The sequence below is a fragment of the Larimichthys crocea genome, chromosome XVII (assembly GCF_000972845.2).
Source record: "Larimichthys crocea isolate SSNF chromosome XVII, L_crocea_2.0, whole genome shotgun sequence".
Taxonomy (NCBI): domain Eukaryota; kingdom Metazoa; phylum Chordata; class Actinopteri; family Sciaenidae; genus Larimichthys; species Larimichthys crocea.
Window position 1 is genome coordinate 10,879,988 of NC_040027.1, and position 16,968 is coordinate 10,896,955.

General features: G+C 42.8%; 1 protein-coding gene across 1 annotated transcript; it reads left to right on the forward strand.

Annotated features, from left to right (window-relative positions):
- The first annotated feature begins 5,147 nt into the window (after positions 1–5,147).
- Positions 5,148–13,151, forward strand: LOC104929218 (proproteinase E). Its single transcript, XM_027290227.1, is given in 17 exon segments — positions 5,148–5,198; positions 5,361–5,406; positions 5,490–5,604; positions 5,856–5,991; positions 8,172–8,292; positions 11,337–11,422; positions 11,677–11,774; positions 11,886–11,956; positions 11,959–12,010; positions 12,205–12,296; positions 12,299–12,340; positions 12,440–12,472; positions 12,475–12,581; positions 12,683–12,725; positions 12,728–12,793; positions 12,796–12,833; positions 13,134–13,151. Coding segments are annotated over 17 exon segments (1,215 nt in total).
- The last annotated feature ends 3,817 nt before the right edge of the window (positions 13,152–16,968 follow it).

Here is a 16,968-nt window from a genome sequence, read left to right on the forward strand (position 1 = left end):
GTAATATTTGATAAATGTCTTGGTGTATTTTTGGCCTGCAGAGCAGCCTCAGCCTCAGAGATTTTCTGGACATTTTGTTGGGAAATGACTTTCATCCTGTTTATTTTTGAGTCTTTTTTTTTCACCATACAAGACCTAAAATGATCTGAAACAGAATCAGTGTCCTTAGTATTATGAGTCACATTTACAACAACAGCCTTTAAAGGGAATGTGTTGTAAAGTTCTCGTGTTGTGTTCATGTTGCTATGTAACTGAGCCATTATTCGGGTGCCACTTTTAATTTTTCCTTGTGTGCTTTCTCTGGTTTCTCAAATGCAATTAGACCCTCATGTTAATCCAATCCCCACCACCGATTGTCTGTCTGTTTGTTTGGCCATCTGCCTGCTGACCTGCCTGCCTGCCTGGATTTCCACCGCAGACGTGATCGCAGCTAAGGCACATACGGTTACAGCAGATCTGATGCACCTCTCTGTAAACACGGCATACAAACAGGAGGCGACATACGAACACAAGAATAAGACATCAGCAGGGACCGAGTGTGCAGGAGCAAACTAAATCTGCTGTCAGAGAGGAGGCGTGTTCCTCCTTTAAGGAGTTACAGCGGGAGCTCGCAAGCTGTCGTGATGCTCACCATGGCGACCCGACAGGACAGGCTGCTTGTTTTCATTCCCCTCGAGTCTCTATTCTCTCCTACACCTCGTGTTTTTCTGCCTTTTCTTGTATCTGTTCTGTCCTTCCTTCCTTCCTTCCTTCCTTCCTTCCTTCCTTCCTTCCTTTCCTTGCTGTCACTCATTCAGAAGTATCGATGCAGAGTGTCTCAACTCCCCGGCACCGATTTCAGCCCACATTTTTTTGTAGCAATCAAGGCAGTTAATGCTGAAATCAGCTCGCTCTATATCATTTGATGCTCCAGTTCTATTTTGTGGACTTTATTCGAGTTTCTTTTTGATGACATGCAGTGTATGAGGCCCAGATAAATGATTAAAAGGACATTCAAAGTGTTTCTGTGGTTGCTCCAGATGTGTATATATACATATTATTAACTCCACTGTTAGCAGATCTGTAATGCAGGAAGACAGGTAACAAGACAGTGTTTAATTAAAGCATTATCATCCACACAAGAGAGGGGAGCAGCCCATCGACACTCGGCATAGAGAGGATATTATAACGCAGGGCCTGAATGCACATTCGAGAGTTCAGTGTGGCTACGGAGAAGTCAAAAAAAGGAAGTGGTCAGATGAGTCATCATCTTTGCCTCTTCAAACTTTTCATGCAACCATTTCTCCAAACACCAGGTCATAGACATGTGACTTAAACTACTAGAGCCGAGCCTGTTTCAGACTACAGGGCCCCGCTTCACAGTATCAGCATAAGGCAAGTTTATTTCTTTTGCGAAGAAGATATTTATTGTGTTTTAATGAACTGTTTGTTGATCCTAATATCTGCGTTCAAGAACCAAAGTTGGTTGATTCATTGACAATGATCGACAGATAATCAGGCAGGAAAATAAGCATGAGTTTGACCTGAACACAGCCGTTTAATCAGATTGCATGCACAGTAGCTGACGACATTTTCACGTGAATGTGCCTGTAGGAAGCCATCGTGAGCTTAAGCTGAACTTCAGGGTCTCTATAGATGATTCACGCCTGTGTTTTTGGTCAACATATGTCACATGTCCATTATATTTTTGACACACTGAGTGATCAATCTGTTGATCATGAGGTTAAACGTGTGACATCCTGCCTGGTCGTTTGTTACAACCTGCATTGTCAGTCTCTATGTCTGTCTGCGAAGATCATTCTAGTTATTGAGAACACAGACATCCCTGAGGAAAACACTGTCGGTACCAACCAGACTTGTAAATTTTTTTTCCACATATATGAAAGAAACATTATGTTGTCATTATAGGCCCTATAACAAGAATGATGTGCAGCACCTCTTCTGTAAGAGCATAAGTAATAGTTAGGATTTGTACAGAAGCGGTAGCCCTGCTCCTCTCGTCTCTCTGATGCTGTGAGTATTTTTGCAGTATATATGTATACATATGCACAGAATCAAGTTGTAACGCACTGAAAGTTACAGTACCAGTGAGGCATCAATGAGATGAAAGTAGAACACTGATTATTCCATATAAACCGTATTTACACCGAGGTTGAAATGTGTACATGTTTCATCTGTGGGTGCTATCAACCGTCTTCTTCTTTCTCCCATAAACTTGAATATTCGTAATAAATACAGACCAAGCTAAGGAATCATGGAATTTCTGATGGTTTAAATGCAGATTATTTCTCCTTTTAACAGGTTAATAGTCATTTTTATTTAGTAAGCTTGGAAATCTTCAGTGGTCTGGGATGAACAAAGTTCATCTGAGGCAACAGAAAATAACCATGAGGTTTACGTCAAAAACACAGGAAGCTGTGTTTATTCTAAACATTCCAGTAGTCAGGACAGACTAGTAGCCATTGTTTGTACCTCTCTCTCTGCATGCACTGAAAGAGCTGACTGGAACATCTTCACTCAATATGCAGGTAGGTTGGTGAATAGGTATTTCCAGGGCAAAAAGACGATGACTTCACTGCAAATGTGAAATCCCAAGAGTGAAGGCGATCAGATCAACCCCACCATTGTGGACCTGCAAAAGAGTCCGGGCTTTCCCGGCTGCGCACATCACCAAATCGGAAGATCGACCTGGCAAGGTTTTTCATCGGGCTCTTAGCTGGCTTCATACCCTGTCCTGTGTCTCATATCTTGAAAAGTGATATTCTGGGCCATCCACAAAGATTTACCTCCTAGACAGACTACACTGTATCAACCCCCCTCAACTAATTCAATTCTGCCAATGCGTAAAGCAAGTCAGTAGTGGATGGCAAAAAAGTTCATTAAATTAAAATGAAAGACAAGCCACGAATCAATTATTTGGCAGTGGCAGGAGGAAAGAGTAAATCAATGCTCAGCAATAAAGCTGATAAAGATGAAAACAAAAGTTTTTGAAGACACAAACATCATTTTGACAAAATCTGCGCTGCTAGGTTTTTTTATGATGCAAATTTTGGCATATATGAGAAAACGTTATTAAGAGTGAATCAGATGAACTGCAATTCATTTTCAAATTCCCTCTTTGCCAGAAAATGGACTTAATTCCCAAAAAGCCATTTCACTGCATTTCAGCGCTGCCCACAAAAGGACCACTGCATCAGGTCAATGGATTCTTTCGTTAACACAGTTGATAGGTTTTGATGAGGACAAGGCCAGGAGACACTCTGCCATGCTGGTTTAAGTTAAATAACAGACTGGAAGCTTTAATAGGACGGTGCGTGCTTGAAACATGTTTCGTACCTTTTGTTTAACCAGGTTACCTGTAAGAAAACACGTGCAAACATTTGCCAAAAAGGGTTTCGCAGGCAAGGATATTGCTGTGAGTAAGAGTGCACCTAAATCAACACCCATTTTATTGGATCATCAAGAACTCCCAAGGAGAGAGGTTCAATTGGTTGGGAGAGGGCTTACAGGGCGCCCAAGAAATTCCAGGCAGTGCCAGGACAGGTCTCCTAAGTTGATTCAACGGCAGGATCGAGGAAATCACAAGTGCAGAGCTCACTTCTGGAATGGCAGGCAGGCAGATGTGACTTTTTTGAGGATGACCTGTTCAGAACGTCAGCAAAGAAGCAGCAACAGAACTGATTATTTGTCAAAAAGTACAGGGGACAGGATTGCTGAGAGGACGGGTGAAGGCATTTTCTTCTATGAAATCCCTTTAATAGTTTTAGGCATCCGGAAAAAGGTTGTCCGGAGAATGAAAAGATGAGCATTCCATTAGTCCTGTGTCAATGCCAAACAGATAAAATCTGAAACGTATTTATATGTGCGGAATTGCTTCCTCTCAGCCAAGGGATGGGCTCAGAACACGCCAGAATAAAGAATGGTAACCAAAACATACTCTTTGGAAAGAAAGGCAATTTCTTCCAACCATGCCAAGAACACTGTGTGGGGACACAACAAGGCTTTTCCAGTCATGATGGAGCACCTTGCCCATCAGGTAAAAGTGGTACCTATAGGGCTCGAGGAAACAAGACATCAAAACTTTGGGGTCCATGGCCAGGAAACACTCCAGACCGTGACATTACATTGGACATTCTCAAAGCATTTGGGCACAATGACTGTGATAAATCATGACAAATAACGAGGTAGGTTGAAATTGTGTTCAGGTCTAAGGAAATAAGGATAAAAGAACAATAGGTAGAAGAGCTAAAAAAGGGGATAGCTCCTGTGCAAACATCACATTTATATTTCATATTTTTATGGAAACGGACATCATTTCAAAATTAATTCTCATCTTTTTAATCCAGGTAAAGCTGTTTGCACTTGTCTAGTGTCACTTTAAACCCGCCCAACAAAAGAAATACCTATTGATATTTTGGAGTAGGAACTCAGACTGAACAAAGCCTTGACACATGCTCTCCTGCGGGGGTGCAGAAACTTTCGAAAGAGGTGATTGAATGCAAGCTCAGGGATCTCAAAGCAGGAATGAATCGCCTGTCTCATTCGTGTCGAACAGGTTTTGGTTCTGACCCGCTGTGCCTCTAACCAACTCAACTATCTGTATTACTTTATTTATACATTTCCTGTTATGACATGGTTATATAAATTTTGTCTTTTTGTCCTGATCTGGCCTATTCCTGTCAGGTGTTGGCAGTGTGGTCTGTGACCCCGAGCTGCTGAAGACACCAGCTTCCTCTGGATTGTCGGCAGAGGCTCAAGGCCCTGCAGCGGCGATGAGATAGTGTGGGTAGGACTGGAAAAGGTTCATTTTCTGTAGCCTGCAATAAAACGGAAAGACTAGCTGTTGTTAAATCACCATAATTATCCAATGATTGATCATGGTATCCTATCAGACTCCTCGTGGCTGTAACTCAGTCAGGCAAGAACATCGCTGAGATTCACATGAGACCGGGACTGGCAGGAGTGGCTTCGTACACCAAAGACATCTTCATTTCTGCTGGTTCTCATTCACCCTGGTGGTAATAATACACTACATATCAGTCACATCATTGCCCGATGCCACTCTGAGGTATAATTACAACATTAAAGGATAAATTCGTTGGGAATCATTTATATCAATCATGATGAGCATTGTACCATCAAGAGCGATGGGTCTGATTAAAGGTTCTCTGGTTCTGCCAAATTCAGTTCTCAGTAAGGTGACTCTACCTCTTCAGATCCCCCTCCTGTTCTTTCGGTGCTAAATGTTTTGGGATGAGCGCTTCTGGACTCACATGAGTCCTACTTTAAAGCTCAGAGCTCTCAGTGATCAATATACACATGTATTATCTATATCTGGTATTTGATCGGTTGTGTTTAAGGTGGTTGTGAAGCTGCTGGCCGGTGTGGAGGGGGAGATCCAAACAGGTGTGTTGACCCCGAGCCTGGTCCTCACACACGCTCCCCAAAGCTGCTGGATGAGTGCAGTGTGACAATGGTGCCATGACCAGCTGATGGAGGACCAGGGCTGGCTTTTAGAACCTGGAGGAGCTGCAACCGAGCTCTGACGGTCGCTAGGGGCACTGCAACCAAGAGCAATCTACACAGCACCAGGGAACCCCACAGGTAAACAACATGCAGTAGCTACATTAAAACCACCTGTTTAAACTTCCACGCTGTCATCACTCTTTGTGTGTGGCTGTTTGTCCCTCCAGGTCATGTGCAGGACAGGAAATCAATAGAGGAAGTGATTCAGTTGGCAGCAGCTGAAAGACTTTTACTGCTGGTTGATGAGTGGATTTAACTCAGTAGCTGACAGCTTTTTGCTCGCACAGACTTTCATTAACTTTCTTTTTCTTTTTTCTTCTGCACTCTAGGTGTACCAGGAGAGCGTGCATGGACAGGGCAGAGAAGTTTATTTCCTATAAAAAAGTCCTGTTTGAGATGGGCAAAGAGTATCAGAGACAGTGGAGATGGTTTCCTTCTCTCGGTATCCAGCGCCAGCTTCGGAGAGTGAGTTTCTGTATCTTTTACTTTAACAGCAAGTTGGTGTTTACGTAATATGAATAAATAAAGAAAGAACTCTGTACTTCTGATGTGCCTCCATGGTGTGGTCTGAGGGCAGGATACATGGAGGGTGGTCACATGGATCCAGAGTGATGCATTATGTTGAGACTTTGCTGTGCACGAACATCTGCAATCCAGTCACAGGACAGCTGTGCTCTGGATCTCATGGCGAACCCACCGAAACCTGGGACGCTTCCTATGACACATACACACAGGTGACACATCCGCAGAGCGTCTTTGGGCAGTAGTACAGGCCTCTGTGCGTTGTTGGAAATTCCTTCTAAATTTACATTATAAAGAACATATACGGTTCAAGCATCAATAGAATAACTCATTGTGATTTGATGCAATGTAAATAAAAGTGAACGGAATTACTCGTACAAATCTTTGTTCTGTTCAAAGGAGCTGTCCTCATGCGCCCACCTGTCCCAGAATGCTCGACGGGCTCAGGAGTTCCTGAATGATCTACCAGGGAGGATGCTTTCAGTCAGCGATGGGTGGAATCTACCTTTACCCTGCCTGCATTTACCTCTGAGATTAAGAGCAGGTCCAAGGTGGGAAATATATTACGGAAAGCTTTATGCACATGAAACATAATGCGGTGACAAGCTGGTACTGAGAGTGAGTAGACCACGTTTTTTGCAAAGTTTTAACAATCAGTTCTAACAAAAGTGTCTAGAATTCTATCACTGGCAACCAGTTTTTAAAGGTATGTATTCTTTTTTTAATTTATATTATTATTTTCCATCCAAAAAATCAACTTGATTTCCAAAAGTAACCTCAGTAAAAGTTATCTTTCCCTCTATTGTTGTATTTATGGATGCTCACTTGGATAGCGCACCTGGTGGAGCCTGAGTCCTTACCATAAGGTCCGGTTGAGTCTGGCCCCGCATACCTTTACCGTCTGTCTCTTGTGTCACTGTCAAATAAAGCAATGTGCCAAAAAAACGTTAGTTATTATGAGAAGTCTAGTTACCTCATGATTTTTAGCAAATGAACTAAAACATGGATAACACTGGCACTTTAGCAATACTGAATGTATAAACGGGACGGTCATAATCTAACCAGGTGATGACAAAGATCCACAAGCCTGTTGGCTGGGACGCTCCATGTGTATTTATTAGCCGAAGTGGCAAAAGGAGGTCATTCATATTCTCGTTTTTAGAAATTGGAGGTGGAGGCAGATGTTCTGTACTGTCAAGGTTACTGGAGGGGGAAGGTGTGTTTGGAGGAGCAGGATGTCAGTGCAGTGAAAAAACTGGCAAACACCATCTGAGGTGAGAGACAGGAAGTAGTTAGGGTTGGTTCATGTTCTCAAGAAGTGACTGTACATGTTGTTTTCTCTCTGTCTCTCTCAGGCTTTGTACCCTTGTCCCTCCTGACACCTGGATGCGGTCCTGGCCCGCCTTGGTTCCTTCACCTTCGGCCTCATGTCAGGCACAACCCACCGTGACAGGGATTTGAAGGACAGAACATGGGCGGGAAAATATTGGGGACAAAAAACAGATCAACTCAGTGTTAAAGTGTTTAAGTGTAACTTAGACCCCACAAACTGAACATCATGTTTTATGACATCAGTGAATGAAAATGAATGTTTTAAGGTTTCAGCCGTCAGATCAACTTTGTTTTATTCATAATTTGACCTGTGGCCGTTTTCTTCTTGTAAAAATGCAATAAAACAATCTTCACAAGTAGAAATATAAATTGTCTTGTTTTACAAGATTATTATAAACACGTGGAAATGTCCTTATTAGGAGAAAATGTCTCACAAAGTTCATGGAGATCCATCCAGTAGTTGTTGACATATTTCAGTAGGCAGGAGGACTCACTGAGATCCTTGAAGAACTTAGTCCTCCTCCTACAGGCGCTTTTCTGGTTCTGCTGGTTCTGGTTAACTGTGTCTTTCCCCACAGTGTTCTAGTTTGACATACAATGGTCAGTCAAACATCTAACTGATGGTTAAATTTACAGATGAATTGGAGTTATGTTGGAGGAATCTTTTGTCCATTTTTAATGGTTCAAACGTCGACATGCTGCCGCATGCGCACAAACTCGTAGATTTGTTACATCATCGCGGCGTCCTCAGGTGTCCTCGGTTTCGCGAGATACCTCTCTCTCATTGACAGCTCATCAGTCACCCAGAGGAGATGACTTCTGTACAGGAGGTGAACCCCGTGGTCCGGAGGGATCAGAGCCTCGATGAGCCGGCAGAGTCTGTCCTCGCACATCATGAAGGAGATCACACAGGTGAGACTCAGGTGTCAACACCTGAACTAATCCAAACAATCTCTAATCTTTAACATTGAATGTGATGGATGGATTAAAAGTCATATTTTTAAACTGAAGCTGCTTTGAATCCAGTGGAACCAAACACTGATATAAATCCTTACAGTCATTTCTGTCTCATCGTATTTAGTCTTTAGTCATGTAGGGTTTCTCATTTCATCCCATACTGTAGGATTATAAAATGTCTCTTAGGTCTGCTTAATGTCAAGAAAAGAAGCAAGAAAACAAGCAACAGATCCATTTTTTGTGGCATATTGACCCGATACCTGGATCCAGTACCAGTACGCCCAATCCCAACTGAAGACCCTCGGATCGTTCTGATCTGTAGTAGTCTACACAAAGAGTTCTGTTGTGTGAACTTCTTTTTTAGACAAAATCTGTTGTTACTCACAGTTTCCAGTGGGAATATCTTAGAAATGTATTTAGTTTTTGTCTTGCTTTCATTGTGGAAAAATGTGTACTGTCACACAGAGTGAAAAAAGGTTGCCTCTTACATAACAACTTGTAGAACTACTTAAGGTGAAATAAAAGAGCGAATGCTTGGTGGTGAGATGAAAGCACAAAGGATGGAAACTAGACTGTCAAGGTTGAAAAAAAAACAACCTGAGCTCTTGTCTAACCCACTCTGGTGTTCTTCACAGGGAGTAAAGAAACCCTTCAAGAAGTGATTGAGTGTCAGCTCAGGTGATCCCCACAGGGCACGGATGGCTCTCCATCTCATTTGTTTTTGTCAGGTCGGTGTTTTATATTTACCCTGTGTGTTTGTTTACTGCCGTACCTGTTTTTTCATGCCCATTATGATCACAATGACAGCTACAAACTGAGCTGAATCTGTGCTGTCAGAAACTGTTTGTTCTCCAGGTCTGGCGCCGTGTGTGTACCCTGAGCCCTCAAAGAGAAAAGCCTTCCTCTGGATGTCAGGCACAAGGCGGAGAAGCTGTGTGTGGGAGGGAGCGTGGGGAGAATGATTAACATGAATTCATTTGATACAGATTTGGGTCACGGAATTTCTCTGACTGCCACCTCTGGCTGATCTATTCACTCAGGTTCATACCAGGTATATACCACAAGTCAGGAAAAGCATCACGAGGCGAGGTGGTGGAGGGAGTTCACCCCAGAAAACGTCCACCTTCTCTAGTGTTCTCAGAAAGCTCTGTCATGTGATGGCAGTGCATCTCTGTCATCCATTCTGATCTTATCCTCAGGTACTTTGTTGTGTTTTGTGTTGATGTTGTTGTTCTCTGTTGGGTTTTGCTGGTTTACACCTGATGGCCAGTGGAGATGGGGAAACTCGGACAGGCGTGTTGACCCCGCGCATTACACATGTAAACAATCCTGTAATATGATGATTAAAAAGCAAAAAATATAGAGTTTTCTTTAATTCCTATTTTCTAAACTCTAAGGTTTCTACCTCGTGTATCACTCAGATAAGAAACATAATTTAATATTAATTACTGTTGTGAATAAAAATCTATTTTGCATCGAAAAACTGTAATTTAAGCATCCATTTGATCTTGACTGTCTTTTTACAATCGCATAGTCAGTGGAGTCCTTTACACAAGTTCCTGTTTTAAATGTCAGATGTTGGGAGTCGAGGCAGATGTGCTTTACTGTCAGAGGTTACCGGAGGAGGAAGGTTGTGTGTTTGGGAGAGGGCTGAGAGAACAGGCAAGAAGATCAAAACTACCACATCAGGTAGAAAAATGTGTTTTTTAAAGAGAGGATATTTTTGGTCCTTCCCAGGCTGACATGTATAAATGCGGTTTGTGAATGAGGATCATGTCCCCTGCTCTCTCTCTAACATGTTGTGTATGCCTTCAAGGTTTTTGTGTATTTTCTCTATATTTCAATTGACATCCAATTTATTTTATTTTCTCACGGCGAGACTGCGATCATGCAGCAAGCTGTATTCAGGTTGCTGCATAAAATAAAGTATTATCTGTTTTGTCTACCTCAGAGTATTTGCAACCCACCCCAGTTTTAGTATTTTTAGTCCGTTCACGTCCTTTACACTTGTCCCACCCTTTACAAACAAGGATTAAGTGAATGGCGGTCAGTGTTTCCGGCTTTAAGCAGTGTGTTTATGTGACTACAGTGTGTGTTTTTCTTTTCCCTCACAGACTGTGTGTTGATGGCCCTCCTGTCACCATGGAGGAGGTCTTGGCACACCTCCGTTCTTTCCACCTGCCGCCTGCTGGACAGATTTCCCTGACAGAAATGTCAAGGACACAGACTTTTGGGAAATATACCAAAGCCTGAATTGATCTTCCAATGACCGGGACACTGTTTTTTTTTTTTTTTACTTCAAGATTTTAAATTAACATTGTCAATAAAAATGAATAAATATATTTTAATTCCTTTTATAAGGACTAATTCAATGTATTTTCCAGCTAATCTAACAGTTTGTTCAGTTTAAAAAGAAATTGGAGAATTCCTCAGCAACAAAGAAAACCACCAAATTTAGAGATTTCATTGGAGGGGTTGGGTATCTGTACACGTGCTGGTCTGCTCTGGTCTGGATGGGTTATGTAAGCACAGGTGAGACAGATGCAGTAGGTAACCTAGATTCCCAGGTCAAAGACTGGACATGTGACTGGACAAAGACTGTTTCCGTGTGTGTTTGTATCTGATTACTGTTCAATTTCCCGAGTATAAAAGTGATGCGGCAACACTCAGAGGGTCCACTCTGGGGAATCATGATGAAATTGGTCTTGTGCTGCTTTTGCTGCCTACGGTAAGTCTGCCATGTTGTCTCTGTGTGCGGATTGTGTTTTCTGAATGTTTCTTCTTCTCAGGTCTTTATCGGAAAAAAAGAATCCAATATTGACATACTGAAACGCTCACTTTAGCCACCTTAACCTTTTCCTCTAAAGTGTTGTGAAGAATAAACAGTCAGTAATCACTGAAATGTGGAATACGAAAGGTAACAGTGGAATGAATCAGTGTTCAGTACAGAGCTGTCGGAATCAGCTTGTTGTAACTTCCAGTTTTTTTACGTGTCCCAGTTCCGGGTGTGGGAATCCCACCACGAGCCTCCCTGAGCCGCGTTGTGAACGGGGTAGATGCTCGACCCTACAGCTGGCCCTGGCAGGTGAGTTGTGGTGATTAATAGGTTTCAATCTGTCATATCTGTTAGTGTCAGAAGTTTAATTACACTCTATACATGCATACCCTTAATTACTTTCTCCTCCTCTTTGTACATTACACAACACTGTGCAATGATTCTTTCCCTTATTCTATTTGATTTTCTTTTCTGATTATTTTTGTTATAACTAACAACTGAATTTCCAGGGATAGATTAGACTTTCAATAATGTTTGGCTCTCTCTCTCTGCGTGTTTCCCAGATTTCTCTGCAGTATCTCAGCGGCTCCACGTACCGTCACACATGTGGAGGCACTCTGCTCACTCCTGAATGGGTCATGACTGCTGGACACTGCATCGGGTGAGTCACAGTCAATTCGAGCTTGTTTCATTGCATGACGCCAGGTTCTATCTAAAGTGTGTGTGTGTGTGTGTGTGTGTGTTGTGTGTGTGCGTGTGTGTGTGTCTGCAGATCTCGAACCTACCGTGTGGTGGTGGGCGAGTATGACCTCACTAAAGAGGAGAGATATGAGCAGTTAGAGGTGTGGCGAGGATCGTGGTTCACCCCTACTGGGACGACAACTGCCTGTCTTGTGGGTAAGAGTTAACTCAGCTTATGCAGATGAACAACACATTTATGTTCCGAAAAATTGTTGTTTTAAAACATTCTGCAGCTAATGAATGAATGAAGAATGAATAATAATATAAAGTTTGTGTTGGTAGCTTGTTGTGGAGTATTTCTGTTCATGAGATGTTTTTTTCTGTTTTTACATAATTTTTTTGTTGCTCAGTAACGACATTGCGATGATCAAACTGGCCTCACCTGTCCATCTGGACGACAAGGTGCAGCCGTCCTGTCTGCCGGAGAGCGGACAGATCGTTCCAACAACGACCCCTGCTACATCACCGGGTGGGGAAGACTCTACAGTAATTTTTGTAATGTGATGGTGGTTTCTACCGATAGCTCCAAACCTCATCCTTTCACCGTCTGCAGCGCTGTGGGTTAACGTTCATGCCCTCTTACAGGTGGTGGTCCCATTGCCTCCAAGCTCCAGCAGGCCCCCTCCCTGTGGTCGCCCACAGCATCTGCAGCCGCAGCGACTGGTGGGGTAGCACTGTGAAAACCACGATGGTCTGTGCCGGTGGAGACATCCGCTCTGGCTGCCATGTAAGCACCTCTCCCCTCATCTGGTCATCACAACACGATAAGAACCGCAGGTTCACGCTGTTCCTTCACTTGTCTACTTGTCTGTCTGTCTGTCTCTGCAGGGAGACTCCGGAGGCCCTCTGAACGGCAGAGGTGGCGACGGGAGGTGTATGTGCAGGGGGTGACCAGCTTCGTCTCCTCCCGTGGGTGCAACACCCCCTTGAAGCCCACGGTGTCACCCGCACCTCCTCCTTCACCAAGTGGATCAGTGACGTGAGTTCCCCTCAGGGAAAAAATCAACTTCCACAAGCTTCCAGGACAACCTGGAGTCCAAAGCTGAAGATGAACCAAAGATCAAAATAAATTCCCATTTGGTGTTTTTGACAAGGCGTGGAGAGTTCTGTCCAGCATGTGCTCCATGGCCGTCCATTTATCAAACTACGAAAAGTCAAAAACTTTGAAAAAAAAAAAACACACAGAAAAACAAGCTTAAGATAATATAATTTAATTTAAATCTAATATAATTGTTCAATTCATGCACTTGACAGTTTTTCTTATTTTTTTATCTTTCAGACTTTGCTGCAGTACTGAAGACTGAAGACTTTAATGTCAATAAATCAACTTTATCAACCAGTGAACGTCTCACTTGTCATTTAATTAAATTTGTAGAGTTCAAGTAATAAAACAACATAAACTCAAGATGTGTACGGTTCCATACCACATACACATTCCTTATGAAGACAGAATTCAGACTAATAAATAATAAAAAATAATAATTCTCGCAAAATGCAAGACACAACGCCTATAAGTAAAAAGTACAATATTGGCTTCCAAAATGAAGTGAAGAACACCACACACACCACACCACACACACACACACTGCTGTAGACCTGACGGTGTATTTAAGTGGGTGACCACGAGGTGTCATGTTTTGCTTTTGTTGGTTGATGACAGCTTTGACTGAAGGTGGCTGGACGGATTTACTGATGGCAAACGTCGTTATGTCAGACAGTCAAATTAAGCTGCACATGACTGTATGAATGTTAGATTTTCATAGAATCATCCACTGTAGGGTGTCAAACGAACCTCAAGTGATCGAAGCAATTAAACCCACGAATTTGTCAAGAATGTAACACAGGTGCAGATATCCACAACACATGATGTATCACACTGGAGGGTAAAAGAATAAAGTGAAAATAGCAGTGGGAGCTGGCTTTGTTTCCATCCGGAGAGACTCCTCCAGCCTTTAACCACCTGGAGTTGAGCCCAGCGAGTGAATAAGTGAACTTCAGATCAGAGGCCATTGACTGGCTGCTCATACTGAACGATGCATTAAATCCTCGGCTGTAAATAATGTGATAACTGCTCAGCGTTACACACAGGAACTGGCAGACATCTTTCCCTTCGTTTCTCTCTCCATCCTTTCACAATGAGCAGAGTTTTTGCACATGCTATGTAATTATTCCAGCCCAGTTGCTCCGGGGAAGAAAGAGTGAGAGAGAGATCATTCCTCAAAAGCAAAAAAAAAAAAAAGCACCACATATCCTCTCTAGCCTCCACCACCACCACACCATCACCACCACATCCCCCACCATCTACCCCCTCTTTACCGCTCAGTGTGCTCCACTGCAGGAGGCAGGAGGGAAACCACAGCATCATTTCCAAGGCTTCACAGAATCGCAGCATCAGCAGCTCTACGGGAGAGAAAACCAAGGCAGGAAATAAATGTTACACACATGGAGCCCACAGACGGTCGATGTATAATGCAGGACATTTGCACACTGACGATTACGTAATGTTAAAACGCCTAAACAGACACACACAGAGGTCTTTCACTGTGAGGTCTTCACAGTTGGACAGTGATGTTACTGGCACAGCGTTTGATTGCAATTTTTTACAAGAACATTTGCACAACATTACATAATCACCCTATTTAGCAAATTAAAACCGAGAACAAACCCTCGTGGAACAAAACTATAAATACACGCGAGGCACGCAGAGATTCTTGGAGCTGAAACATTCTTGATTTAAAATGTAATTTTATGCATCCCAGATTGCGGGGGAGTGTTGACTGACATGCTGGCTGTGAACGTGCAACCCTGTTCCTACTTTTGTTTTCTGCAATAAATATATTTTTCAGAGAAATGTACATTTACATTTTTTCACTGACAGCAGTATTTAATTTGCTTTTCTGCCACATCCGCTCTCAAAATGCCAAATCCACTTGCAGCAACAAAATCATGATTCATGTTTGCACTGGTGGATTGTTAATCTCTGCAGTGTGGCACTGGCCCTCGTAGATAAAGAGACATTTTCGGGGCTGGCTGCCATGTAATGTTATCTTTTAATGCTAGATGTTTTAACCTGGAACATTTTGCAGCGTCACTCTTGAGATTATTTTGTCTTTTTCTCTCTGACCTTTTGTTTCAGTCCTTCTGTGACCTCTGACATCACATGGATGGATTCACTTGAAGGGGTGGGGAGAGGTGACAACTTCCGCAGGTAGACTGTTGACAGTTTTAGGACCGTAAACCTCTGTCAAAGGAGCCGCTTCAACATCAAATGAGCTGTGTCTGGCAGTTGGATTTTTTTTCATGGCGGCCTAGCAACCCCGATTACGCATCCAAGCCTGAACCCCCTAAAGTGGTATTATTGTTTCTGCCACAGCTACACTGTTCCTTTAGAGTCAAGCTCTGGAAATATGAGAGAGAAAGCAGCCGGTTCACTGAAGACAGCTGCAATTGTCACTTTTTCAATGCTCAGTGCTACTGTAATAATGTGCACCGCATCAAAATAACACAGTTTGAGTAATGTTATTGCATGAGGGTGGAGACGGTAGAGTAACTTGAGTTTAGTGTCTGAGTCTGAGAAGATTTAGACACACTTCTCAGGGAATCATTCTAACTTGATAACCTCTGCAATCAACATTACTTCATAAGGAGAAGTTATAACACGTAGTATTGGGAACAGCTAGCGTGACTCTCTCCAACCTACGCCTACCAGCACCTCTAAATCTCATGTATTACATGTAACATGTATTACGTGAAACAAAAAGACTATTTGTGAACATTTCCTGAATTTCTGAAAATAAAAAGCAAATGTCGTCAGTGCAAAACAAATCCGTTACACAGGATGTGATTTTGTGGCATGAAATTCTGAGACAGTAAGAATAAAACAAAAGAGCCTCCACACAGGAAGTCTCTGAATTTCTTCGATATGATCTCTGCATGTTGCAGTAAATGACGCAGTAAAACACTACAATACATCTTTGACAAAAGAGTCTTACAGTTTTATGTTGTGTCTTATGTATGGACCACAAAACTGCTAGTACCTGTATCTACATTATCTACAGTAGGTATATGTGGCAGCAACCACACAATTGTTCGAGATAGGCTTGAAAGAGGATTAAAGGACCGTGTGTCGTTTGTGCCATCTATTGGGTGCCGTTGCTTCATCCTTCATCCTTAAGGCTTTGTTTCAGCTTTAACTTGTGCATAGCCTGTTTTTGAGGTGTTCCTCTCATTCCCACAAGTATCTAATGTGTGTGTAATGGAGGTCTTCTAATGAACAAGTAATATTTGATAAATGTCTTGGTGTCTTGGTGTATTTTTGGCCTGCAGAGCAGCCTCAGCCTCAAAGATTTTCTGGACATTTTGTTGGGAAATGACTTTCATCCTGTTTATTTTTGAGTCTTTTTTTTCACCATACAAAACCTAAAATGATCTGAAACAGAATCAGTGTCCTTAGTATTAGGAGTCACATTTACAACAACAGCCTTTAAAGGGAATGTGTTGTAAAGTTCTCATGTTGTGTTCATGTTGCTATGTAACCGAGCCATTATCGGGTGCACTTTTAATTTTCCTTGTGTGCTTTCTCTGGTTTCTCAAATGCAATTAGACCCTCATGTTAATCCAATCCCCACCACCGATTGTCTGTCTGTTTGTTTGGCCATCTGCCTGCTGACCTGCCTGCCTGCCTGGATTTCCACCGCAGACGTGATCGCAGCTAAGGCACATACGGTTACAGCAGATCTGATGCACCTCTCTGTAAACACGGCATACAAACAGGAGGCGACATACGAACACGAGAATAAGACATCAGCAGGGACGAGTGTGCAGGAGCAAACTAAATCGCTGTCAGAGAGGAGGCGTGTTCCTCCTTAAGGAGTTACAGCGGGAGCTCGCAAGCTGTCGTGATGCTCACCATGGCGACCCGACAGGACAGGCTGCTTGTTTTCATTCCCCTCGAGTCTCTATTCCTCCTACACCTCGTGTTTTTTCTGCCTTTTCTTGTATCGGTTTCTGTCTTTCCTTCCTTCCTCTTCCTTCCTTCCCCTTCCTTCCTTCCTTCCTTCCTTCCTTCCTTCCTTCTTCCTCACTGTCACTCATTCAGAAGTAACCCCCCGATA